This window comes from Ailuropoda melanoleuca, chromosome 8, assembly GCF_002007445.2.
Source record: "Ailuropoda melanoleuca isolate Jingjing chromosome 8, ASM200744v2, whole genome shotgun sequence".
NCBI classification, from domain to species: domain Eukaryota; kingdom Metazoa; phylum Chordata; class Mammalia; order Carnivora; family Ursidae; genus Ailuropoda; species Ailuropoda melanoleuca.
In genome coordinates, this window is record NC_048225.1 from 881689 (window position 1) to 909461 (window position 27773).

The 27773-nt window shown below is 47.1% G+C and overlaps 1 protein-coding gene across 3 annotated transcripts; it reads right to left on the reverse strand.

Moving 5' to 3' along the window:
* Window positions 1-16617: 16617 nt before the first annotated feature.
* Window positions 16618-26823, reverse strand: MMP27 (matrix metallopeptidase 27). Of its 3 annotated transcripts, none has more exons than XM_002922022.4 (10): window positions 26668-26823; window positions 25409-25647; window positions 24772-24920; window positions 24550-24678; window positions 21802-21963; window positions 21502-21622; window positions 20152-20282; window positions 19205-19364; window positions 18312-18415; window positions 16618-17262 (listed from the first exon to the last, which is right to left on the reverse strand). In XM_002922022.4, the coding sequence occupies exons 1-10, from the start codon at window positions 26767-26769 to the stop codon at window positions 17018-17020; spliced, it is 1542 nt and encodes a 513-aa protein (XP_002922068.2). In that variant the 5' UTR covers window positions 26770-26823; the 3' UTR covers window positions 16618-17017. The 3 variants fall into 3 exon arrangements, with proteins under 3 accessions (XP_002922068.2, XP_019658144.2, XP_011226744.2); XM_019802585.2 differs by having other exon boundaries at window positions 25409-25613; window positions 26668-26800; XM_011228442.3 differs by lacking the exon at window positions 24550-24678.
* Between the last annotated feature and the right edge of the window lie 950 nt (window positions 26824-27773).

The window sequence follows — 27773 nt, forward strand, 5'->3', positions numbered from 1 at the left end:
GAATAATTTTATCCTTCGTCTCTTGTGGAGGGAGGGGTCGTTGCTGTGTGGCATTGTTCGTACGTACAGACCGGGGTGCGTCTGCAAAGCTCTGAAAGCACAGACGGGGGCCTCGAGTTGAGGTCCCACACACGGAGTCCCGAGCTCCCCACCTCCCCAGTCCTGGCTTGCTCCTCCCCCGTTTTTTTGTTTTTTTAATTTCATTTATTTTATTTATGTATTTATTTATTTTGCTTTCTTGTTTTTATAATTGCGGCAAACATCTGTCCCCTAACATGAAAGTTACCTTCTTAACAAACTTTCACGTGTATGGTATCATCAGTACCAAGCGCACTGGTACACAGCTCTACGGCCATACAGACCCACCACTTCATTTCTGTAAAATTCATATAAATAAAAACAGGCTGGTCAGCAGCGCACAGTCCTGTGTTTACCAAGCACTGTGGAATGCTCACTATTTTTTGATGAAAGATGGACCAACATTCAGGAATCATTCACTTTAATATGAATTGGGAGAATTGGCCAACACTTGGATCTCATTTGGGAAAGTAAAACGAAGTTTACCTGTGCGCTGTGATCATTTAAAGGACAGAGACAAATTACAGAACGTTCAGTGAACAACAGCACACAGGCAGCGAGCCGTGGCCTGAGGTTGGCAAAGCGTGAGCCTAGAGGACAAGGACGGTCCTGGGCTCCAGCAGGTCCTGACCGCGGAGTGGGAAGGATGCTGAGCCTCCTGGCCTCCGCCCTCTTCCCGGTTGGAGGCAGGAACACACGGCCTCCCTGCGGTGCAGTAAGGGTTAGAGGTACTGTTTGTCGTTTCTAGCATGGCAGCTGACACATAGCAGACACCCAATAACCCTTACTGTGTGCCCAGACTGTTCTAGGGCTTTATATATCTCGACCCAATTCTCTAAAAATAGATAAAAACCTTCCGGGAAAGGTGCCACTATGAGCACGTTCTTTGCCAATGGGCCAACTGAGGCACAGAGAGGGTAAAGTATGCTTTCCCAAGTCACACTGGCAGTAAGTGGAGGACGGAGATGTGAGGCCAGGCAGTGTGGCTCCAGAACCTTCCCAGTACCTAATACTCTAACATTTTAGTAGATAACGTCCATCTCTCAGGCGCTTTTTTTCCAGGGGCACTAGGTATCCTCAACCTGGGCTCACAGGGACACCCAGGGTGTCAGCCAGGCTGGGAGTGGGTGGGACATGTAGGCAAGTCATTAGGGGACATGCCAGTGAACTAGAATGACAGGGCAAGAGGCTTCCAGTTTATTTGGTAGGTCACGGGGACCCATTATGGGCTTCAAAATGCTCCAGATTAATTTTTCGGTGCTGGGCATCAAGAGGACTCTTGCAAAGGAATAAGGTGGGCAGCGCTCGAGGACCTTCTGGTCTAGGGACAAGGAGTAGACTAGACATCCACTGCAGGAAAGCGGACTGGCCGCTGGGAGAGAAGCCTCCATGACGCACAGCGGGGTCCTGGAGCCCAGAGGGCCGGTGTGCGCGCGGAGAGGCCGGGACACCGAAGGCTTCAGGAGGACGGGGGCATACGCTGGCGGGTCAAGGTTCTGACCAGAAGGTCAAGGTCAGGCCTGCGCTTTTGTTCGAAGGGCCTGTTGGAACAGCGCGGGGAAACCAGGGCCGGAGCGCGCGTGCGGCGGCAGGAGGGGGGAAGAGCCCGTGCACACCTTGCGGGGGGTCCAAGGACGGCGGGGCCCGAGGTCCTGTGACGGGGGCGGGGGTCAGCCGGCGGCGCGGACGCAAGGAGAGAAGGTGCGGCCGCAGCACCCGTAAGACGCGGGGCGCAGAGGAAAGGCCGGGGGGACGCGGGCTGTCTCCGAAAGGACTGCGCTCCCCGCCGCGGCGGGTAAGGAGAGAAAGGGGTCCCGGCTCCCCCAGCGGAGTGACCAGCCCGATCGCCCCGGAGGCTCGGGGCAGGGGCGGGGCGAGGCGGCCGGTCACGGAGTCCCCGCAGCAGCCAGCCCCGGACGCAGCCGGCTGGACTCCGGCGCGCTTTCTGGGGACAGAGGGGCCGCGGGCGGAGGGGGGCCCGGGGGCAAACTCGCCCGCGCGAGTGAGCGCCTTTACGGAAAAATCCCTGAACTGCTCTTCGGGATCACCACCCCCTCACCCTGGAATTTCAGGACGGGCCCTGAATGTCTCGGCTACGGAATGAGGGGCTACCCCGATACTTGGCGGGGCGGTGGGCCGGACTGGTAAGACTGGAGGTCAGCCTGGAGGCGGCTCCGGGATTTTGCGGCCTTCCCGTTCCCATGCTCTGGGAGGCCACTGCCATCTGGTGGCCGAATGAGGAAACACACCTGCTGGACTGGGAGGCGGGAGGCGCCACTTCCCCCCTGACTATGAAATCGCTTCATGGCTCTCTGCCCCGGTTGCGCACCTGTGGTCCCTGTGCAATTGTTACTGGACCTTTGAAGTGTCTCTCCATCTTGCTCCTGCCCACGGGCAGTCTCTGCTATTAGTCCCTTGAGCATCACCGAGGAAACTATTATAGATATATAAGCATATATACAATTTAGCCTTTCTAAAACAAAAAATAAACAGGTGCATATTATATATGTATATTTAAAGATTTTATTTGAGAGAGCACAAGCAGGGGGAGGGGCAGGGGCAGAGGGAGAAGCAGGCTCCCCGCAGAGCGGGAACCCCCCCCCCCCATGTGGGGCCCGATCCCAGGGCCCTGGAGTCACCATCTGAGGCGAAGGCAGACACTTCACCGACTGAGCCACCCAGGCGCCCCTATTATATATTATTCTTTACCTTACTTTTTTCTCCCTTAGGGTCTTCCCCTAATGATTACATGTTATGAAGTTATAGCACAATATAGAAGCCAGGAAAGGACGTTGGTGTGATGTTTCCCTGTCATTTATCACCTGTGGACACTCCCGTAACCACCACCGCAGTCAGAGAGGAAGGGGCCAGTCCTGCACCACAAAGATCTCCCTGGCTGCCCTCCCCACAAGCCTCCCACCGTCCCATATCCCTGCTCACCAGTAATCGGTTTTCTATGGTCACCAGTAATCGGTTCTCTATCTCTATAGTTTTGCCATTTAGAGAATATCATATAAATGTAACCATAGCTTGTGACTTCCTGAGATTGAGTTTTTTCTTCACTTAGCATAATGTCTTGAGGTCCATCCAAGTTGTGTCTATTACTAGCTTATTCCTTTCAATGATGAATAATGTTCTATATATGGACATACCGCAGTATATTTACCGTTCGTCCATCGAGGGACATTACGTTGTGTTCAGCTTGTGGCTATCATGAGTAAAGCTGCTTTACCTCGTCTATGTGGAATCTAAACAAAAAACACCAGAGCTTACAGATTCGGAGAGGAGTTTGCTGGTTGCCAGAGGCAGGGGGAGGGGGGACGAGCAAAACGGGTGAAGGGCGTCAGAAGTCACAAACTCTCAGTTATAAAACAAGTCGCGGGGACATAATGTACAGCGTGGTGACTATAGTTAGTAAAACTATATTTTGCATTTGAATGTTGCTGTGAGAGTCGATCTTAGAAGTCTTCGCTACAAGAACAAAACGGCGACTATACAAAGTAAAGAATTCATAAAAAAATAAAAAACATACAGAATTCAACACTAAAAAAATAGCTAATCTGATTAGAAAATGGGCAGAGGACCTGAACTGACATTTTTCCAGTGAAGACACACAGATGGCCCACAGACACAGGAAGAGGTGCTCAACACCACTCAGCGTCAGGGAAACGTGATCCCAAACCACCATGAGCTACCCCCTTACACTCATCAGAACAGCTAGCATCAAATAGACAAGAGATAGTGAGTGTCAGTGAGGATGTGCAGAGGGGGAAGCCCTCCTGCACTGCGATGGGAATGCAAACTGGTGCAGCCACTCTGGAAAACAGTATGGGGGCTCCTCAGAAAGTTAAAAACAGAACGACCCTATGATCCAGTCATTTTACTACTGGGTGTGTAAGAAGAATACACAAACACTAACTCGAAGGGATACATACAGGCCTGTGTGTATTGCAGCATTATATACAATAGCCAAGATAGGGAAACAGCGTAAGTGTCCGTCAGTAGATGAACGGATAAAGACGACGTGCTGTAAACCCGCGATGGAATGTTTCTCAGCCATCAAAAAGAATGAGCTCTTGCCATCTGCAGCAACAAGGATACACCTAGAGGGAATTATGCTAAATGAAACAAGTCAAATAAAGACAAATACCATATGATTTCACGTATGTGTGTCATCTAAAAAAACAAACAAAAAGCAGAAACAGACCCATTAATACAAAGTACAATCCGGTGGTTGTGAGGGGAGTGGGGTGGGGGTTGGACAACGTGGGTGAGGGGCGTGGGAGGCCAGGCCTCCAGCTGTTGAACGAGTGGGTCCCAGGGATGGAAGGTGCGGTGCAGGGAACAGAGCCAGTGACGGCGTTGTAGCGGGCGGTGGCGGGTGGCGGCTACCTTGTGAGCACAGCGAGATGTGTAATGAATTCGTGGATTCACTACGTTGTGCACTGCACTAATGTATCGTTGTGCGTCACGTACACTTCAACAAAAAGATATCGTTATTCTGTTTTACGGTTGCCTTGTATTTAGCTGTACGAGCGTATAACAATTCCAACAGTCCTTCGTGTTCAGTTACTTTCAATAATTTACCATTAAGAGCAATGCCACAGTGATTTCTGTGGATATTCAGCTTTGTGTCTGTGTGAAAGTATACCCTTAGGGTAAATTCCTGGCAGTGATACCGGCTGGGGCAAAAGATGTATTTTAATTGCCCACTAATTACATCGCAACAGCTTACATTGGTCCTAGGACATGAGAACAGCTTTTACCCTATGTTCTTATCAGCATTATAATGTTAAGACATTAAAAGCAAACAAATAACTTCAACTATTTGAGAAGTAAAAAAAAAAAAAAGTAGCTCACTGCTTTTTAAATGTTACTTCTTTCTTTATGAGTGAGATTGAGCAGAGGCTCATATGTAAACCCTCCTTCCACTGGCCGTGAGCTACACCTGTCATTGGACTGTTTTCCTATCGAGCTGGTCATCATTTTCTTACTGATTTTAAAAGAGCTTTCCTCATTAAAAAGGGAAACAATCCCTTTCTATATGCAAACCTTTTTTCTATTTTTCCCTTTTTTGCCGTGGAGAAATTTAAATTTTATTTTGTCAACTTTTCAGTTTTTTACTATTTTTTAAAAAGATTTTATTCATTTATTTGACGGAGAGACAGAGAACACAAGCAGGGGGAGCCGTGGGCAGAGGGAGAGGGAGAAGCAGACTCCCCGCTGAGCAGGGAGCCCGACGGCAGACTCGATCCCAGGACCCTGGGACCATGACCTGAGCTGAAGGAAGACGCTTTACTGACTGAGCCACCCAGGTGTTCCAAATTTTCAGTTTTTTTTTTTTAAAGATTTTATTTATTTATTCGACAGAGATAGAGACAGCCAGCGAGAGAGGGAACACAAGCAGGGGGAGTGGGAGAGGAAGAAGCAGGCTCATAGTGGTGGAGCCTGATGTGGGGCTTGATCCCAGAACGCAGGGATCATGCCCTGAGCCGAAGGCAGACGCTTAACCGCTGTGCCACCCAGGCGCCCCCAAATTTTCAGTTTTTTAATTGTACTTTCTGGGTTTGCGCCTTACGCAGGAAGGAAGTTTTAACAATTTCCCTGTGTCTCCTTGGTACCTTGCCATGCGTGGCGTCGGCTACACTGATCCAGGTGGACCAGATCCTTTTTACTCAGAGTTATTGGGACAATCTCAGGCCCACCCACCCCATCTTGCATCAGAATCCACATTTTATCAAGCTCCACAGGTGATTCACCTGAAGACGGAAATCAGAGACACGCAGGTTTGCGTCTTTCCCTGTCAGGCAGCGGTCGGGCCCTGCGGCCGATGGACCAGCACTTTCTCAGCTCACTGGAGGTTTCACTAGGTGGCGCATGGGGATTTTTAAATAATGCTGAAGATTCAAAGATTTAACTTCAGGATATTGTGAAAACCAGATTTGACCTGCTGTTCCCTCAGCCAGGAGGGTAAAACGAGGCTCAGAGGGTGTGAACAGATGTGTGCTTCCGAGCAGTGATCCCAGAACGGTTGTCCCCACCATCTGGCTTCATTCTCTTCTGCCCATTGCTTTCCATGTTCTTTCACTGGCTGAACCTGGTATTTTCTTCCTGATAAACGCCCTGGAGATGAGTGGCACCTGACTGGGTGCAATCTAGAACTAGAAAGCTCTAGAACTTTCTCTGAGAAGATCAGCTTCGTCAGTTGGACCCCATCCGAGCAAAGCCCAGCTAGCACTGGCCATTGGCTGGTCACCCTCCTCCCCTGGGGCTGCCACCAGGGCCAGAGCCCTGCTGAGCTATCACGCAGAGCCTGGGGGGCAAAGACAGAGGAGGAGACCTGTGACAGTCTTCCTTAGGTGAGAAAAATAAATCAGGACCTCTCTTACTCCCTCCCCAGTTGGTCACACAGCACGGAGAGAGGAACATTCTGTCTGTTCCTGTGAGCAAGCTCCCTTTGGAGTAGTTTGGACCTTTGACTTAATGGGAGTCCTGATGCTTCGGACAGATTTCTGAGCCCTCAATTCAGGGAGGCGTTGGTCTTTTCTGGGAAAGATATTTCACAACTAGCTTTAATCACTTAATCCAGTGTTCCAGGCCCAGAGGGCCAGCCAAGGGAGCGGCCCACTGTCCTCGGGGATTGGATCAATGGGAGGCCGCTCGGCCTTGGTAAACAGATGGCACCCAGATGGGGACTTTCCGACAGAAAGGACGGTTGTGGCCGCAGGTACGGAGACAGACTCCAGAGCAGTCAAGGGCTGGGGCTGCTGGGAGGGATGGAGGGACAGGAAAGCCTTCTCCTGGCTGAGAAAGCACTTGGAAACCAAAAAAAGCCGAAAGCTGCTGCATGCCCTTTACACAGAGCCTTCTTCAGAGCTGCTGAGGGGTGAACCAGCTCCTTGCCTTCCCTTCCTCCCCCCTCCTCCCCTTTCCCCCCCCTTCCCCTCTCTCCGCCAATGCCAACACGGGCCCTCCCTCCCTGGCCTTTATAGGGCGAGGGGCAGGGCGGCGTCACAGGGCCCTTAGCTGAAGGGGCTCCACGTGTGCTGGGCGGTCGTCCTCATTACAGAAAGTGGGGCCTTCTGTGCAGCACTGTGGGGACGATGCGAACAAGCCTTCCCAATTCCGGGGCAGGGCCTGCAACACGCAGCCCCGAGAGAGGTCACGGGGCACGAGCAGGACAGACAGAGCCCTGTCAGCCCTCCTTCGGGGCCTCCGCCTGTCGTCCTCGGCTTTGCTCTCTGTGCGGTCAGCTCTTCAGGAGCTCGCGTAGCCACAGCCACGTCAGCAGGACCACAGAGGTGGGAGGCAGTGGGGTGGGCAGTGCACACCGGCTTGCACAGGGTGGGCTCCAGACCAGCGGCATCAGCGTCACCTGGGAACTTGTTAGAAATGCCGAAGCCGGGCCCGTCCAAGACACGCGGTGTTAGAAAGCCCCAGGGTGGGGCCCACACCCTCTATTATTACCTGACAGGCCCTCTAGGAAATTCCAGTCCGTGCTAACAGTGAGCACCCCTGTTTTGGGAAGCCAGTGCTCCTCAAAGACAGGTGGACCCACGTCATCTGGGAGCTGGCTGGAAATGCAGGGTCTCGGGCCCCACCCTCCTGAGACTATCATTAGCGCAGCAGAAAGGTGCCTAATTACCGGTAATCTTAAAAGCTCCCAGAGTAATTCTAATTGTGCGCTGCTGGGGCCTGAATGTTTGTGTCCCACTTCCCCTGCCTGATCTGTCTGTTCACATCCTGATCCCCAGGGAGACAGTATTCGGAGGTGGGGCCTTTGGGGGGTATTTGGTTTTGATTGGTCATGAGGATGCAACCCTGATGATGGGATTCGTGCCCTTGTGAAAAGACGGCGGAGAGGGGAGATTTCTCGCTCTCTTTCTCGGGACACATGCCAAGAAAAGGCCCTGTGACGACGTCACCAGGACGAGAACTCTCATTGGAAGGGGGCCGTGCTGGCCCCCTGAGGGTCCGGCCTCCAGGACTGTGAGGAATAAACTGGTTGAAGCCACCCGTCCATGGCTTTCTGTTCCAGTTCAGCAGTCAGACCGACGAGGGCCTGCAGCTCAGGCTGGGCGTTGCTCCTCCGGGAAAGACACTGAGAAATGCATGTTACGTGGTCCAGGAGACAAGGTGGTCCCTTCCTCACGGATGTGAGAAGGCGTGGATGGTTTTCCTCGACAGGTGTATACCCTGCCCTTCCACAGAGAGGGGTAGGTTTCAGAGCTCAGCCGTGCAGAGGCCCCGGGGGCTCAGGCCAGGAGCTGGAAGTGACACCACTTCCGCCAATGATACTTTGGTTCGCTCAAGGGAGTGACGCAGGGAGCTCAGACCAGGCTGTGCCCGTGTGAGCGAGGCGGGGGAAGCACGAGACACCAGATGGGGGATAAGCCGAGATTCAGCTGCCGCCGCGGGGAGGGGGGCAGGGCTGGGCGGGAGGGGTGCTGGGCCTCCTCCTGGGCTCTGCCGCAGGGCCCCCGGCCGGCCCAGCCTGTTCTGGTAAGAAGAGCACGGCCAGCCAGCCAGCCCTCCGAACACGAGCTCCTCCTTTACAGCAGCTCACGCGGTACCTTAGCTTTCTCTCTGTAAAATGGATTTCTTCTCACCTGCATTTTCTTCTTACCTCTCAGGGTTATCGGTGGTTAATGAAATACTAACTTCTAACGGTCGCGGTTGTCGTTCTTTGGAGTTCTATGGAAATAGCCTGCGAGCCAATATTTGTAGCGGTTTTTATTGCTGTGAAATAGGGAGGGGTCCCAGGCGGACCCCTGAGACAGAGCCGGGGTCCCCACTGTCTCTGAACAACTGCATTCTGAGGGCGTGTCTTCGGGGACAGCACCCCGGGGCCTAGCGACTGCCACTTGCTGTGTCGTCGCATTGCTTAATGGGGACTGTACCGCGTTCCTTCTTTTTCCTTTACACACGTTGAGAAAAGAAACCACAGGAATCGTGAAATCCGACTTTGGTGAAACGTGTTGCAGAAGGGCCAGGAAGCCTTTGCAACTGAGCCTTCCACTGCTGCAAGGCTGGGGTGGGTGGGAGCACCAGGCTCTTACAGGTGCACAGGTCAGCGTGGACCCGGGGCTCGCACAGCGGTGGGCACCCAACACCCCAACGCTCGTGCTCTGCGAGGAGACGGTGGACGTGGGTACATGAGACGGGATGTGGGGGCCTAACACTTGTCACATGACCCTGGGCGGAAAGCTAAGTCCTCAGCCTCATTTCTACATTTGTGAAACACGACAATATCCAGCCTTACGGGATAAATGAGATCCCACAGAGCAAGTAGCGTATTGTGTTTGGTCAACGGTCACTACCACGATCATTTAAAGAGTCCTTACAGACTGGCTTTGGGGGCCTGGGCGGCTCGGTCGGCTGAGTGTTCGACTCTCGGTTTCAGCTCAGGTCATGATCCCAGGGTTGAGAGATCGAGACCCCCGCACCCGGCTCTGTGCTCAGTGCAGAGTCTGCTTGAGATTCTCTCCACCCTTTTGCCCCCCGCCTCTGTTCATGCTCGCTCTCTCTCTCTCAAATAAATGCAATCTTTAAAAAAAAACTGGCTTGAGATAAATATCAGTGAAGTTAAGAACTTAAAAATAACAGCATTTTGTGTTCACGACGGAGACCCTCCCAGCAGGGCAGGCCCTTGGTTCTGATGACGGGCGGCTCTTGCCATCGGCACGCGGGTCTGCAAGTGGCCGTTTTTCTAATTTGAATGCAATGACGGGTGGAAAACGGTGAAGTGTGGTTTGTTTTTCTGTTTTTTGTTTTTTGAGAAAGGCTGCCTCTAATCATACATTTTTGAGTTGGTTCTTTTTGTTAAGTTCCATTCTTATGAAGAAGTGTCAATAAAGTTTAGAATACTTACTAAAATAAAGTCTCAGCGGCCCCAAAGGCCAGAATTTCGGCTTGCAGACTGTTTAGCGAGGAGGCGGGGCGGAGTTCCCCTGCATCATGACAATAGTTCTCCAGACGGCATGATGGAAGTTTTCTCACTTGGTAAGTGTTTCCACATTACTGACAAACGTATGTAACTTTTCATATGTTTACTAAATAAAACCGTGACGTACACTGTTGGCATAGCTGACTTCACATACTTTTGAGAGTTCCGCTTTTCTTCAGTCCGGGCCGCTGGGGGCTCGTGCTGCCCTGCCCCCCTGTGCCTGTTCTACAAGGAGGGTTGGCCGATGGGCTGGGAGCCGTGGTGGACCGTGCAGGGTGACGTAGTGGGCTCCGGGCACACTGCCTGGGGACCGACAGCAGCAGGACCACGGGCCCACCTGCCTCCGTCCAATGGCTGCGAGGCCAAAGTGTACAACACCGTCCATCTTCAATCTGGTAATGACGAGGAGTCGGTTTTTAGCTTCTTCTGGCCTCTCTGGGTCACTGCCCGGATGACCTGATCCCATCCTGGGTCTCCACATGGCGACAGGATTTACACCCCATGCCCAGGCTCACCTTTGAACTTCAGACCCGAGTATCTGACTGGCCGCTGGACGTCTCGATCTTGTGCTCAGAGCCGCTCCTCCCTCGGCCTAATCGCCCCAGCAAACGCACGCTCTGTTCTTCCAATGGTCCAGGAAGAAGGTTGGGTTGTACTTGACTCCTGTCTTGATATCACTGCGTATCCATCCAATCGCTGAGCCAGTCCGGTCATGCGCCCTTCAGAACACACCCTCACCCTACTTCTCACGGCCACCCCCGTCCCCCACTGTGCTAGGAGTTTCTGGGTCCACCTCCTTGTCTGCCCCTGGACTCCTGTAATTTACTGTCTCAGAGCAGCCGGAGGGGTTCTTCTAAAATGCAAGTCAGATGGTCATCATGTAGCTTCTCTTCTTATATCTCTCTAGCATCTCAAGTCGATATCCTGACCTATGAGGCCCTGTGTGATCCGTCCCCCTGCCGCTCCTCCAACTTTGTCTCCTTCCCCTCAACCACCTTCTCCAACCCCTGTTTCTCCCCAGTCACAGGAGCCTCTTTTCTGTTCTTCAACTCAGCCTCAGGGCCTTTGCACGGAGGTGTTTTTCCTGGGGTACTCTTTTCCCGGAGACATGGTTTGCTTGCTCAGCTCCTTCAGATTGTAGGACTCGGGTCTTCACTAAGAGCTCTACGGACTTCTTCCCCAAACAGCCCACATGCGTCGCACCTTACTCAAGGTATTAGTCACGTGTCAACGGGAAAACAAATCATTGAGTATTTGAAACGGGGGGATTGAAGGCAACAAATTACTTCTAAGAATGATGGAAGAGGCCGAGAAGCCAGAAGGGACCATGAAGAGCCCAGAAGTTAGAGAGGGTCCGTATCACTGGCTGGAGCAGAAGCTGGAGCTCTGAAGAGACAGCCAGCAGGACGGATGCTGCCATGGCAGGGAGGGGAGCCGGTCCTGCTTCCCCCCCGCCCGCCCCTGGACGAATGCACCCAGACGCGGGCTCAGCCTGCAGGGGCAGCACCCACCATCCAGCTCTNTAAGAATGATGGAAGAGGCCGAGAAGCCAGAAGGGACCATGAAGAGCCCAGAAGTTAGAGAGGGTCCGTATCACTGGCTGGAGCAGAAGCTGGAGCTCTGAAGAGACAGCCAGCAGGACGGATGCTGCCATGGCAGGGAGGGGAGCCGGTCCTGCTTCCCCCCGCCCGCCCCTGACGAATGCACCCAGACGCGGGCTCAGCCTGCAGGGGCAGCACCCACCACCCAGCTCCNCCAGCTCTGGCCCAGCAGGGCCGCCACCTGCCCTAGTGTGTCTCAGAGCGTCCGTCACGCTTGATGTAGTTATTTGTGGTTTCTCTACCTTGACTGGAATATGGGGCCCATGAAGGCAGGGGCTCTGCTGTTTTGCGCACGACTACCCTTGGCTCCTGCGACAGGGCATGGTGCCAGAAGGCCCTCAGTAGATGCTGGGACGGAAGGACACGCCTCCACACCGGGCGTCTGACTTACAGCGGCATGGAATCCGTGTACATGGAGTAAGCCGGAGTCACGGTTGTGCTACCAGCTAGCGTTATGTGGAAAACAACAAGATGCCTTCTCAACAGATTGTCTGACACAAGGCTCCTGAGGAGATCACGGTCATCCTGAGAACCTGGTAATGTATGATGCATTTTCAGATGCGACCCTTCAAGTCCCTGGCGTCCAATTTCCAGGGCGTTTGAGACTCCTGTACCCTCCATTTCATCTCCAGGATTCTGCCCACTTGAAATCCTCCTTGTTGGGTTCTTTTTGCTTTCTAAGTTTTAAAAATAGTTNATCCTGAGAACCTGGTAATGTATGATGCATTTTCAGATGCGACCCTTCAAGTCCCTGGCGTCCAATTTCCAGGGCGTTTGAGACTCCTGTACCCTCCATTTCATCTCCAGGAATCTGCCCACTTGAAATCCTCCTCGTTGGGTTCTTTTTGCTTTCTAAGTTTTAAAAATAGTTCAGGAAACCTGAAACTCTGGACTCAGTGTGTCAAAAAATAAAAATAATTAAAAAAATAAAGCTTGAAAAGNCTCTCCCACTCCCCCTGCTTGTGTTCCCTCTCTCGCTGGCTGTCTCTATCTCTGCCGAATAAATAAATAAAACCTTTAAAAAAAAAAAAGTTCAGGAAATCTGAAACTCTGGACTCAGTGTGTCAAAAAATAAAAATAATTAAAAAAATAAAGCTTGAAAAGATCTTGTACTATTTATTACTAATAAAATTGAATACCATAGTTTGGAAATAAATAGACAAAAATAGTTTATTAAATCTGAAGATTAAAACCAAATCTGGCTTTATGGTCAATTAAGCAATAAAAGCGGCATGAAACTGTAAAGAGTGGTCAGACAGAAAGATTTCTCTGTTCTGGAAACTTTTCCCTTTAAGGGAGTCTTAAATGCAGCATTGACTCTCCTGTTCATACTTTCTTGGTATCTTCTAGAGATCACATTTTACGTGACTCATCTAGGGAAAGCTGGATTTTTATTTCCCTGTGGAAACTTCAGGCAGAGATTGGTATCTGGGTAATGAGTGAATATAGCCTTAACATTTATGATTCTGTGACCAGTTTAAGTTAAAGATATTCTTTAGCTACAGAACTTCCTTTTTAGGATTCTTCATACTTGAAGACAAACAAGGGACTGAATTTCAGCCTAAAGCTATGTCATGTGTTTAAAATATCTTCAAGACCAAAAGAAAAAACATTCTCCCGTTTCCCCGTGGGACAAGTGATTCATTCCGGTGAGCCCGGAAGGAGAGTCGACATGACAAACAGAAAGGTGATGCCCAATTCCCTCTTTGTCTCCAGGCAAGAGGAAATTCCAATACCTTCTCTCTGTGTGAATTCACTTCTATTCCCGGTCGTGGCTCAGATCGCCAAATGCCTAACTATTATCTGCAGGGTCCAGTTCATGCTCGCTTTTGAAACTGTTTCTTTGTTTCCAGATCTGATCACAGACCCTGGGGAACCTGGCTCACACAGCAAACCGAAACAAAGAATTTGTTCCCAGTGAGTGGATGGCACAGCTGGGAAAGAATTGCATCCTAGTTTAGTCCAGTTCTGAGAAACTCTTGAGATCGGCTTCTCGTTTTTCCAATTGTTCATACTTCGGGACAAATTATCAACTCCCCTAATTAAATACGGTGGCTGACACTTGTCAAGCACGTGCCTTGTCTGAAACCCTAATGTGACCGGTTATTCCAACTCTGAACAAGTCCCTGAGCCTGGATCTCTTACTGTCATCTTTCACAGGTGGAGAAACTGAGGCCCAGAGAGCTCAGGAACTTGCCCAACGTCCACAGCTACTAGGTGGACAAAGTGGGCCGCAAACTGGAGCAGTCTGGCTTCAGAGCCCATGGTCCTGCCCAGCCTCCACACCAGCAAAGGGAAATTAAAACGCTTGCTTTCATGAAGTCAGATGCACGTGTTTTCTGGTGCTCTTTTCTAGAAGAAAAACGTATCTTCTTAAGCTGCTTTTCCAAGAAAGCAGAGGCCTGAAAGCATTTGAAGAGACAAGAAAACAAAGTTAGTCCACTGCTATACATTCTAAACGGAAACATAGTAGGAATGTGGGTTCCTCATAGAAGGCAAAGCAGGGAGGGGATGGGACAGAGGAGCTGGGGCTGGAGGCTGGGAAACCTGACGGGGAGGTGGCTTGGCTAAGGGACCCTTGCTTGGTGGAGGGTCTTACAGTCCCCATGGATTTTGGAAGTCAAGTTTCCTTAAATTTCAAAGGCTGAGCGACATCATCTGGCCTCTGGGTTATTCTTACCAATGTTTAATATAGCTCTAACAGCATGTATTCCTCAGAAAACTGCTTTCAGACATTCCACTGGGTTTAAAATACGATTGTTTTTATAACTGACTCTAGTCCGCGCCTATGGATCAATATTTTTCTTGAAAATCAAGGAGAAAGTAACCGCCCATAAGCAAATCTGAGTGCAATTTCAGATGCTCCCCAAATTAAAATATCAAAGGCATTTGTCCCTCAGAACTGAGAATAGACGCAAGGAAACAGAACGAGCTTGACCAACATCTGAGAATCGAGGTGCTATGCCGCACGGCTCCTGTAAATCAGTGATAGGAAGTAGAATTAGCATATAATACAATTTAACTCTACGCAGTCTTGAAAAATATACTCAGTAGCGTCGCCAATGCTATCATCGTGACACAGAACGTCTCTGTCCTCGCATTACTTTGCGTTTCGTTCCCACCCGCCAGCCCTGGCAAGCACGATCTGGTTTCTGTCGTTTTTCTTTTGCCTTTTCTCATGTTTGATATAAAGGGAATTATGTGATAATGAGTCTCCTGCATCTGGCTTCTTTCACTTACTAAGGCTTTCGAGATTCCTCCATATTGTTGCACGTGTGGTTTCCCGCCATCTGGATGGATGGACACAGTTTATCCATTTACCGGTTGGTAGACATTGGGGTTGTTTCCAGTTTCAGCTGTCATAAAGGAAGCGATCACTGACGTTCATCTACAACCATTTGCATGACCGTGTTTTCATTTTTCTCCAGTAAATATTTAGGAGCGGGGTCAGAGGTCTCATGGCAAGCGAATGTTTAACGTTATAAGGAGTAGCCCACCTGTTTTCCAAAGTGGCTGCATAGCTTTTTATTCTCACGCCAATTGAGTTCCAGTTACTCTATCTCTTCGCAGCACTTGGTGTTTTCAGTCTTCTTCGTTTGAACCATTCTGTTGGGTATGTAGTGGTATCTCATTGTGCTTGGAATTAGTATTTCCTAAATGATTAAGATTACGTTAAACACCTCTTTATGTGTTTATTCGTCATTCAGATAGCAAATATTCTGACCATTTAAAAACGTGGAGCTGTTTGTCCTCTTTTTGGGTTATAGGAATTCCTTCTGTATTCAGGATACGAGGCCTTTATCAGAAACATGTTGTGAAAATATTTTCTCTTAATGTGTGGTTTGACTCTTCATTATTTTAATGTTTTTTGGAAGAGCAAATGTTTTCAGTGTTGGTGAAATTTAATTCATCAGTGTTTTCTCTTATGGTTCATGCTTTTTATGTCCTATCTCAAAATCTCTGTTTAAGGCCACATAACTTTTCTAAATATTTTCTTTTAGAAGTTTTGTATTTTTGATTCTTCTGCTAGAGGTCTATGGCTCATTTTGAGTTAATTTTTGTGAACCATGTGAAGTAGGGATCAAGGTTCTTTTGTGTGTATACAAGGATATTTGATTATTTCAACACTGTTTTTTACAAAGACTAGCTAGTATCTACTATATGCTAGGTATTCAGCTGTACTCTTTAAAATTTACTATCTATTTCAAACATGCAGTAACTTTTTTCTATGTCCCTTTCTAATAGGAATCTGGGAACAATGAATTCAAGGTAGGGAATGTGATTGTAGGAATTCCTGAGATTTTCTACGCATATTTTCTATTAGCTGACACTTGCTCAATTGATCATCTCATCAGAATCAAGTTCAACTGACAGCCTCCCATTTTCTGAGTCAGAAAATTCATGAAGAGCTTAGCCAAGCTTTTAGTTTTGAGGGTGGAAAGGTGAAATCTAGCCATTCAGAATTTAGAAACTCAACAAATACATGGTGTAACAAAGAGGGCAGGAACTTTCTATCTATATGTTTCAGCTCAGGTGAAACCAAATATTTTGAACACAGGAGAAGTCTGCATTTCTTGTATATGAGAGCAGTGTGTATAAAATCTGATTTTAAACTCTCTAAGGAATGGTTAAATGCACTGGCCTGTGCTTGGGAGGTTGGAGGGAACACTACTCCTCTTCTCCCATCGGTTTCCTAATTGCTGGGGGAGCACCTGTCATGTAACAACTCAAGTCTCTCTGGGCTCTTGCTCCTCTTTGGCAGGTGGAATCTCTTCTTTGATTGGTGAATTTGGGAACAGAAACTTGGCACATGTAGCTCCATCCTCTTTCTTTCCCTTTGGGCTCCATGCAACCAATAGAAGGCTCACATTCCTGGGGAGACCTGGTTCTTTCCAGTTTTCCCGTGACGACTCGTGTGTAAGCATGTCTTCTTCTAGAAGTTGATATGAGTAAACTAGTTTGCCCATAGGTGCATTCACTAGTACACGTTTTATCAGTAAAAAAGGTGGCATTTTGCTCTCCTATCTGTGCATTATTTCTTGGTGAATTCAGAATATGGGTAGGGATGAGCCTCCAACTGCAAAGGTCCAGACAAACAGGATGCTAAAGATTGGTTTAATGAATGTCTGCAGCATTTAGTTATTATAAGACACATGGCTTACTTCTTCAAGTTCACAAAGCATGTAATAGGATTAAAGTACAGCCAGAGTTTTGCTTATGCATCATAATTTCCTGTAAAAAGAAATCAGGCAGCTCAAAATATCTGTGGAATCTTTGTCCAGTAGATATCTAGAACATGGACCAGCAGCTTATGTGAAAGAATAGTTCTATTCCACTTGGAAGCAGAGTTCGGATTAAAAGACTTCTGAAGGTTCATTTTTGGTCTATGAATTTATGGATAACTATAGATTTTTTTCAGCACGTGAACAATACTGAAAATAAGCAAGTTTAAATTCTTATGATAAAACATCTCTACTCCTCCTGAATGGACTTCGTCCTCACTGATACTAAAATCAGATGATGCGTTTAATGGTTCTTTACAGCGAAACCAGGTATTGGTTCTCATTATTCTGGTGATGTTCTTTGCCTTGGGGTCATATTCAAATTGCTTTGATCCACGGAAGAAATAGAAGAATCCTAGAGAGAAAGAGTCATCGTTAGTTATCTTGCACAATTCTACGACGGTTCCACGCTTGTTGACTGTATGCACATAGAATAAAATAACTGAACGTTATGGAGAGAAAAGAAAGCTGTGTGTTATCTCGGGTGGTTTCCTTTACTACTGTCACGTGAGAAATACTGTTATTTTTCTTTCAACAAGGAAGAAGCAATGGTATGAACACGAATGTCAGGGGGCTCAGCACCTTTCTCGCCAGACTGGTTCATGCCACAGTTTCTTAAACTAGGTTTCCGAACAGAGTCTTAGCAAGGGGGAGAAGAAGGTCCCTGTGGGTATGGCCTTGGGCCCTATATCCTCATTTTCCTCAAGTTGTTCTGCTCTGTTTTAGTTGTTCGGGTTTTGTGTGAGACTTCACTGCGATAAAAGGTGTTGTCATTCAGAAACTTTTAGACTCCGTTTCCTCCAGGTTCTATGTTGTTGTCCATGGTCTAAGTCTGAGGATTAAATTGCCTGAGATGCTTCTAAAGCTGTACATTTCTGCTTCTTGCCCACCGTGCTGCATCTGCCTCAGCAACCGAAGAATTTGTCATCTCGCGCACAACCCCCAAGATTAAACTATGCACCTGACAGTTTGAGAGTCACTGCCCAGTTCATGAGCTTAGTCATTCTCCACATTCAAAACTCTTCAGGGGCTGTCTTGGATCAATGATAAGTAAAATTAGGTTTGGTACTTTTGCACTGATTTGAAATAGTATAACAGAACACAATTCAGGACTCACTAACTCAGTTTCTGAGAATTCGCCTGCCTGGTTAGACTTTTTTACCACAGGTACTCGAGAAGAGTAAAATTACATTAACTTATATGCAGCTAATGAATCGTTGAACACCACATCAAGAACTAATGACGCACTATATGTTGGCTAATTGAACATAATAAAATAAATAAATAAATAGTGCAAACCAAACAAAACAAAACAAGTAAAATGGAAGCATTTACATTTCTGCGCGATCCCCTCTCCCAACCAGTGACGTCCAAGTATCCACAGGTTTAGGCGTTGACGCTCACCTTTATGCTGGAAAGCAGCATCGACTCGGAGACCAATTCCCGGGAAGAACTTCACCACCCTCCTTGGGTACCCTTTGTCCATGCTTTGGGTCACTTCATCGTACCTGCATGCAGGGGTTGGAAAAGTTTCCAGGGGATCTTTGTTTTGGGGACCTTAATCCTTCCACTGCCCCACTTGGAGTCAAATAGGGATGTGGAGAAAAAGTAGCCCTCGTAGAGAAAAACTAATTCAATCAATAATGAAAAACACGTCAAAGAGTTTGTTTGGATGAATCATTTGTAGTGTCTTAAAAACAAGAAATGATGAGGGGGAAAAAGCCACATCATTAGTCAGATTGATGTTATGCTGAGGGACCATTAGATCAGAGTATGGGCTCACGAAACAGACTCTGAACTACACAGAACACATTGATGGGGACCAGTGGGGAGGTGGGTGGGGGGATGGGGGAAACAGGTGATGGGGATGGAGGAGGGCACCTGTCGTCACGAGCACTGGGTGATGTATGGACATGCTGAATCCCTACATTGTACACCTGAAACTAATATTACATTGTATGATAAGTACATTGCAATTAAAAAAAATAAGGTAAGGGCTCAGCTTAGAGCTTTCACAGATTTTGACCAGATATGTTGTGTTACTGGCAATTTGGTTGACATCACCAGCTTTATTATTTTATCTTATCTTTATTTATTTATTTTTTTATGTTAGAGAAAGAGCTTTGGACTCACTGAAACATTCTTTTGTCTGGTGAATGTCATCTACCCAAGACGGGCTTGAACATAAATGACTTAAGAGGACTGTAGGTTAGTTTTATTTCTGCCTGTGTTAAAGTGATGCTATGTGGATATTTTCTGCAGAATAAAATGAACAGGCCGATTGTCTGCCAACTTACCTCCAGCACCAAATGCCCACAAAGAAGTAGGTTTTTCTGGTGCTGTGGTCACAGACAGCTGCATCAATTTTCTTCACGTGTCTTGGAAAGCCAAGCGTCTGGATGGGTTTGGGATAATCTGGCAAGACAGCATATCCTCTAATCATCCAGAAGTTGTCATCTAGGAAGAGAGAAAGTGATTATCTTCTGATCTGATACCTAGAGGGAAAAATAGATGTCTTAATAAATTTGAAAATAATTAGATGCCTTGTCTCTCAGGATTTAGTCATCTCACGTCCCCATCTATTCTTACACCTTCTTTAGCTGCTTTTATTGCTACGATGACACCGATAGCACACACAGAGAGTTAATACTGAGCATGCTGGATTGATTATTTCTCTAACTCTGACAAAACAGCCAGCTATGTCTGTACGTGTTCTCCTAGATTTCAGCCCCCAAGTATTCTCAAAGGCAAGTAATCTGATGAAATCCATACAAAAATAGCATTGATAAATTAAATATAAGATTCCAGTTAAATAAACAATCATTAATTTTTAGTATAAGTATAGTATAAACATTTAAATGTTGCAAGGGACATACTTATAATAAAAAATTATGTGCTTCATCTGAAATTCAAGGCATCTTGTATTTTTATTTGCCGAATCTGACAGTCCTAGGTAAAAGGGAATATAAAAGAGGGGTGGGTTCCCTTTATTTGGCAGAAAAAAAGATAGTTTTTAGTTTTTATCATACAGGGCCCTTCTAGCTCCCGTGCAGTTGGGGTGATGTTTGTCTTCAGAGCCTCAGAGAACCCCTGGGTAGTTACCCTTTCTGGTAGGAGCCCACGGTCACGGCAAAGGCAGTCTCCATTTGACCCACACGTGAATATTGTGCTCCTTGCCCCAAAAGGCCCACTGACCAGGTCAGGCATCCAGAGACAGAAGAGAAATCATGATGGGCAAAGTTACCTTTAAAGACTAGAACCTTGTCTTTGGGGTTCTCGTATGCAGCTTGAACATCAGGCGGCAGAGAGGGCCAGAAAGAAGAGATCAGTTCAAATTCAACATTGGTGATATCGAAATAGATTCTCCATACGTGCCTGTGTCAAACAAGAACACTTCACACAAACGGTCTACGGTGCAGGGGAAACACTGTGAACCTAGGCTTGTCTTTTATTGATTAGCATTGTCCTCAAATAATTTAGAGCATTCACACAATTTTCCTCAGCCAGTGTAGGTGGTTGTGAGTTCGCTTCTACCCTGTGACCCAAGGTCAAGACACGCCTTCGTGCTCCCTCTCCTGGGAACTGAGAGCAGCAGCCCACCCACTGAAATCTCAATTCTGAGTGCTCAGTGGCCACATTTCTGCCAAATCAGCAATACTCAAAATTCCAGGGCAACACCAAGCACCTAAGAAGAGCTTTCTGGTCTGATGTTTGCTAGAATAAAGAAGGTTAGTATCGCATGGTAAGATATTTCCTCGGATGTTCCCCTCTGGCTGTAAAGTTCTGAGTCTATGCACGAGGACCCGAAAAGCCCTTCGACGCTGGGCAAGCCCCCTCTGATGTCCCTGACAAGTGGCCTCAGCCTCTGCGGTGCAGAGCATGGTGGTGATCACATGGCCTCCAAGGGCTGTAGAGCTGCGGGGGGAAGGAGACTGATTTCAAATAGGCTTTCCTTGTACCCCTATGCTTGTGAGATGGTCTATGTCCCAATACTTTGTTCTGAAAATACAGTCATGGTACACAGCTGACAGACCATGTTGCAACTGAAGCCCAGTAAGTTATACACGGGGAGAGAAGAGAGTTCCCACTACAGCAAACAATTCACTGATGCTACGTGAAGGGATGGTCTGCTCATTCATGTTTAACAGCTGCACTCTCGGTAGAAAAAACACTTAATTTTTATTATTTGCTGATTTCCAGGTATAAATACTCCAATCATGGCCAGTACCAAGCTATAGAAGTGATATGAAGTGGTTTACAAAATCCCCCCAAGTTTAACCATTGGCTTCTGAAATGGTATAGGTCAGCTCCATCACCTCTGGGATTGGTGTATTATTTTAGGTGAGAAGTCACAAAGTGACTCTGCTTTACTATCTTATACAATGGCAATTTAAAAATTTTGCTTAGGAACACTTAATTTATCAAACAAGGAAGAGGTGATATACACATAGTGAAACATTCAGAGTATGGGCAGTTATAAAACGAAAGGAAAAGGAGCACATTCTCACTATCCCCGTGATTTCCTCCCTATTTACCTCCAAATCTCTTGAAAAATATTCATAGGGAGCTGAGGTGTTGAAGGGAATGGGTTTACCTGCCTTTAAAGAACATGACTTCTCTGCGGAAGGTGGTGATAGCGTCGAAAGTCAAATCAGGGTCACAGGCATGGGGCACAGTGGCCTCCTTTGGCTTAGCGGATGTCTTAGGTAGACCCCCTTCGATGAGAAAAGAAATAGTGCAGTGGATTAAGAAGGCATGTGGAAACACCTACAAAAGGATCTTACCCAAGTGGATATTTTCTTCACGGTGATATTTCAAGAAGTGATTTTTTCACTTCCTTTCTGGAAGGCTTCCTATTTAGTTCCCGTCTATTCAGACTTAGGGGGCTGCTCACCATAGATGGATTGGATTCCACTGATATCGTCCTGAGAAAGTGGGTATTTGTTCGGGTCCAGGGACACATAATTTGGAAACATCAAAGCTGTTTGGTCATTGGAGTGAGAAAGTCCCAGGGCATGACCAAATTCATGAGCAGCCACAAGAAATAAGTTGAATCCTTAACAAAAACAGGAAAAACATGGGTCAATCAAAAGAAGGATGGTTGCATCTGAGATTAGGAAGTAACGAAGGGTAGAGAAGGAAAGGCCTGCTGTAGAGTGGATAATTCTTATCTATGCCATCATTTATCTAGGCAATATTTCAACACAAGTAATTGGTGTTGGCCATATCTTGGAGAGCTATGATCCAGGGCAAGCAAATGGCAGAAAACAGGTGTGTGAGGAAGAGATATTACTAAAAAAAAAAATAGAAGCCACCAGTCATTGGTTGCTGCTGGGCTATACTGTATGTGATCACTTTCTCCTGCTTTATCCTTCAGTCATTCTCCGTTGGCTGTAGGATCAAGTCCAAACACCTTATCATGGCCCTCCATAATCAGTCCCTGCCTTTGTTCCTGACTCATATTTTGTTTGAGTGTCTCGTGAGCTAATCGTAATCATTTGCATCTCTCGTCTGTGCCATGTTCCTTCTAATCTCTATGTCTTACTACCTCCAACCCGTCCACCCAGAGTATTATCTCTCCCACCCTTGTTGCTCAGGAAACCCCTTTAGAATCATCTCCTTCATGAGACTTCTCTTACCCGCCACCACCTGCTGTCATGCCTGAGTTAAATGCACCTTTCTGCGTTTCCAGACTCAGTGTTTAATTCTGTCATAGCACATAAGACGGCACTGGCTATCTCCTTCATGAAGTAATGCATGTTTTCAAGGGACTGTGTCTTAGTCACCTTTTACTCCTGGTGACTACGGAACTGCCTGTCAGTAGTGCATGCTTAATAACGGTTGCTGGATATCCAGGTGTTTATTTGGATGAAAGACTGGTTGGAAGCGCCCCCAACACACCCAGATCAGAAGTCTCACCGTGCATGGTGAAACTGCCTTTTCAGCTCTCTGTCTCTCCCACTAGCCTGTAAGGTTCTAAGTACAAAAGACTATCCTTGGACTTGAAACTAAGCCTATGGGTCCTAATGAAAAGCCTGAGCCTTCTATGATGGAGCCTTGTCCAATGATGTTTGCACGAAACAAAGACGGACTGACCAAGGATTATTTAATGTTCCTTCAGGCTTTTCTGCTCTGGCTTTGCTGGTGCCCCTTGTCTGGCTGGCGGTATCACTGGGTGTGCTTTTGGACAGGATGGGACAAGTGACTCTTGGAAAAAGTAGCTCAAACTCAGGTCATCTCAGTGACTTCCGAACCTTTATGCTGGCTTTTCAGACCCTACGTTGTCTGGACCCTCGTCACCGTTTCCGTCACAATCCCGGTCCTTGAGTTGGTTGGATTCTTCTTTCTGGAGCATGCTGTACTTCACTTTGCTTTCTGAGTTCCTGCTTAGGCTTCTACTCGGGTTTGGTATCACTTCGTCCCCTGACCTCTGTGTTTGGGTTCAAATCTCTTTTTACGTTCTCCTACTACGTTGCTATAGTTTCCTTCATCCCAGTGTTGGTCATGCTGATTTTAATTGCCATTTGAGATTGCGTGTCCCCTAGACTGTAAAGCCCTCAAGGGCAGGGTCCGTGTCTTGCACACTATCGTGCAGTCCATCTCTATCACAGAGCCTGGTCATGGTGGATGTTGAGTAAAGGACTTTTGATTGACCTCATTTACCAAAATGGTAGAGCATCTATCATGTGCCGATTTGTAGAAACTACGAAACTGACCCACAGACTCTCTGGAGTTACCTGGTCAGGACTGCACTGTGTGATCTTATACACCACACATCAGGAGAGCCTCAGCCTCTGCTTTCCTGGGACCCTGGAAACCAGACCCCAGACCCAAGGTGACTGTTGTCAATGACGGTAAATGGAGTGGGGAGAACCCGAGAGTCCACTGAGCCTGCTCCTTTGTTGAATGCACATACTTTTACTGTAGTAAAGTTTGTATTTTGGTTGAAAAGTAATAAAGTATTCCCTATTTAATACCAGGTAGCCATATTAAAAGAAATAAAATCAACTCCGTTGGTCTGAAGGAATAGGTTGAATAACGATTAAGGTTGAATAACGATTAGGGTTTAATTCCTTGGCAGGTGGGCAAGTGTTAGAGGAGGAAGTTCATGCCTTTAAATAGACCTTCTAGGGGCCATGAGCCCACATACTATCCTTCAGTCACTAACTCAGAATTACCACCTCCCCAGTCTTCTTCAATCCTGAGGCCAGAGAGGACTTCTACCTTCTACGTAGCATGCTCTGGCTTGTGGGTGGTGGGTGGTCTAGTCCTCACACCACACAAGCCCATGAATGTCTGAAGTGCTGGAACTTGTCCAGTACAGCTCTGTGGTCTGTCCAACACCTTGCACGGTTCCAGGTACATAGCAGATCTTGAGGCATCGTGGGTGTATGAATGAGTGTGCGAGTACACGAAGAATGCTTGGATCACGAAACGGTTATCATCTTTATAAGGGCACTGTGTGGATAAGGCTCTGACCTGTACAAGCGCAATTATCTAATAGACATTGAACCCTTCCATCAATGTCATCTTGGAATATGGAAACTGGGGAAATTGGGAAGCAAAAAGCAACTAATCGCAAAGCTATTTCGGGGATTCTTTAGAATAATAAAATTTTGTTCATGAAGAAAATTGGGCTCACCTGCTCCATCCTTGGTCCAATTTTCATCCTCATCGAAGTGAGTGTCTCCACCCAGACCCAGACCGGGAGGAAAGGCATGGCCGAGGACTCCCAAGGGGCCATCAAAATAACGAGGACACCGGCCGTGGACTGAGATACAGTTCACAGCGGAAAAAAAGGTCAGCCTCTCCAAATCTCCTGAGATGGAAATAGCCATACTTTTCTCTCTGCTGGAAACCTTACCTCGGGTCCTAAAGGCAATCATGATGTCTGCAATCCCCTTAGAAGTCTTGGCGAATGTCAGTGGAGTAACTCTGCTCCACACTTCCAGGCCGTTCTGGATAGCCTCGTCCACATCTGCTCGTGTCATATCTGGAGTGTAGTTTACGATTCTTCAAAAATTACAAAAATAGATCAATTGGTGATGACACATGCATGTAGGCACACAAAGACAAAAAGATCATTTCTTATAAATCACACGCTACAGTAACTGATAGCATTGTGCTATTCTTGCATTGTTATAATATGTTACTATTTAAATACAGCACTTTTACGTATGCTGTGTGATCCAATCCTGTCGTCTGCCCTGTTGATCAGGGAGTGTAATAACACTTCCATAAATGGAGCTCAGAGACGTTCAGTGACTTTCCTAAAATCCTATCCTCGGTCTGCTGGTAGGACCTGACGATGGTAAATAACCTTTTGTTTCAGTGTCTCTGTGTTTCAGGTGGTCCCAGCGGTGGTGCCTACATCCCAGTGTTGTGGGGAGGATGGAATAAATGAGATCTGAGAGGGGCCATGCACCTAGGAAGTGCTCAGTAAAATAAACTGTTGTATTCCTGTGTTTTGGGATGGGGGGAAAAGTGTGCAGAAGCATTACCTGTATGTGAGGTTGTATCTTCCCCATCCTGGGAGAGTGTAGCCATACTGACCCACATCAGGCACCCCACACCTGGGTGTCTTCATGATCTTGAGAGTGTTTGAGTCCAGTTGTCCAGTCACCGTCAAGCCAAAAAAGGCTTGCATTTCCCGAATTTTGCCATCTAAGAGACTGCTGTTCTTGCTTTGAACAAGATGACTCCCTTCTATTTCAAGAGAGTAGAACTGGTTGAGATATGCCTGACCAAAAAGACAAAAGAAGGACACAAACTACAGGACAGCAAATCTGTATCTCAGGATGAAACAAAATCACCTGACATCCTTTTCAGTCATAGGTGGGAAGAGAAGTAAGTAGTGAGGGGAAGGAAGGAGCGAGAGAGGAAAGAAGAAAGGAAGGAAGCAAAGAATCATCCTGCTTTTTCAATTTTCAACAAGTGGCTGAGCTGTGTGTGACCAGAAATATCCAAATCACAGAGCCTATAAAACTCCAAACCCCCAGAGAAGACAGTCAGCTGATTCCATGTGTTAAATGATCACACAGCTCATACATTTCTGCTGTTACTTTCATTTCGGTGTTTCCTTGAAACAAATTCTAGAAGAGATACGTGGTTGTTCATTTTGCAAATTTAATTAATTTAACCAAATATGGCAAATTCACTGGACTGATTCTTAGAGGGATTCTCCAAGGCCAAGTATTTGTCATGCCTGCAGGGTAAAGGGGTCTACAGTTGAAGTTGGGTCTCCCTGGTTGGTACAGACATTCTTGTACAGAGATCTCCATTTCTCCAGGGCTGTCCTCTTTCTCCTCCCTCCATCTTCACTTGGACCCATTGCTTGAAGTGGCAGCAAATCCTCCTTTCCCACCCCCACCCCCACACTCTACCCCACACACAGTTACTTGGTGTCCTTAGAGCTAGGGGAAAGTACCGGAATCTTTTGTAGGAATTTGCTATCTTGTTAGCTTCCAAGACAATCAATAAAATTTATTTTTTTTTATTTTTTTTATTTTTATTTTTTTTAAAGATTATTTATTTATTTATTCAACAGAGATAGAGACAGCCAGCGAGAGAGGGAACACAAGCAGGGGGAGTGGGAGAGGAAGAAGCAGGCTCATAGCGGAAGAGCCTGATGTGGGGCTCGATCCCAGAACACTGGGATCACGCCCTGAGCCGAAGGCAGACGCTTAACTGCTGTGCCACCCAGGCGCCCCTAAAATTTATTTTTATTGGTACCTGTTATTCACATTTATTGAGACAGTACCTGTGCCAGCCGCGTGTTCTCTTCCGCGTCCATCTTTCGGTCTATAGGAAATGCAGAAGACCACGTTGTAAGGAGCAAACATTGGAGCAGAAGTTTCTTCATCCCTCTCTCTTTTCTGTTGAAGCCTGTTTCTGTGTCCACAGAATTTAGAAAACAAGAGTAAGATGTGGCATGAATTGGCTTGTATCATCATTTAATTAATACCAGAAAAGGACATTTGCCATGAAGTGTGTCATGATACGCCTTTTCCCCTTAGGTTAACTTGATTTTGCAATCATGATCTGCAGTTTTTGAGTAAACACAATCGTGGTTCGTTATTGAATTGAATATAATAGGAAGCCAGCCTCCAAGTTACTGTTGTCCTTGCAAAGTTGGAGCTCTTCCTATCTTTGACATTCTTGAGTTTACAAAGTAATTTTCTTTTGAACGAAACCCCAGAATATCTTGGATGGAAAGGTATCACGAAAAGACAGATCAGAAGTCAGATTACCCTAGTGAACTAGGATAAACAGCCCATGTTTGTTTGGCACCTGCTGTTTGCCTGGTACCACAAACTGAAGCATGAGTAAGACGCTGCTCCGATCTTGTTGGGGATTCAGACACGTGCAGAAACTAATGCCAGACAAAACTGAGACGAGTGGCGAAATGTACACTGAGGTTCCGGAGCGTGAGAAGAGCCAAAGGTAGGAGCCCTGCTGATGGGTGTGCCCTAGTGGCTTCAGCCGGGTGGGGCTTCTGCGGGGTCTCGAAGAATGGAATGGGTAGGGTGTGGATGGCGCAGGGGGTGTGTGGAGGGGGGCCACAGGAAGCAGGTATCACAGCAGAAATGAGCCTTGGGAGATCTGGCCAACTGGAGCCAATACACGGGAAGAGTGAAGACAGCCGAGGGAGACGGGGGTGGACGGCGTAAAGGGTGCAAGGAAAATGAATGTTTTCAATCTTTTCATGCCTAAGAATGTCCCTTATTCCATCCTGACACCTGAATAGAGAGTGTGTCCACGGAACTTCAGACCAAAATAAATTTTGTTTAGGACGTTAGAGGCACTTTTGCATTGTTTTCTAGAATCTTGTGTTGCTCCTGGGAAGTCTTTTATTCTGATTCTTGA

Bases quoted from the DNA above. Each gene is read 5' to 3' on its own strand.
- MMP27 (XM_002922022.4), bottom strand. From the start codon at position 26,769: ATGAAGAAACTTCTGCTCCAATGTTTGCTCCTTACAACGTGGTCTTCT. The intron at 24,921-25,408 runs GTAATGCTTCTG...TAATTTTTGAAG, and splicing joins AGATACAACCTCACATACAG to AATCGTAAACTACACTCCAG. The intron at 18,416-19,204 runs GTAAGTTGGCAG...CCCTGCATGCAG, and splicing joins GTGGGCATTTGGTGCTGGAG to GTACGATGAAGTGACCCAAA.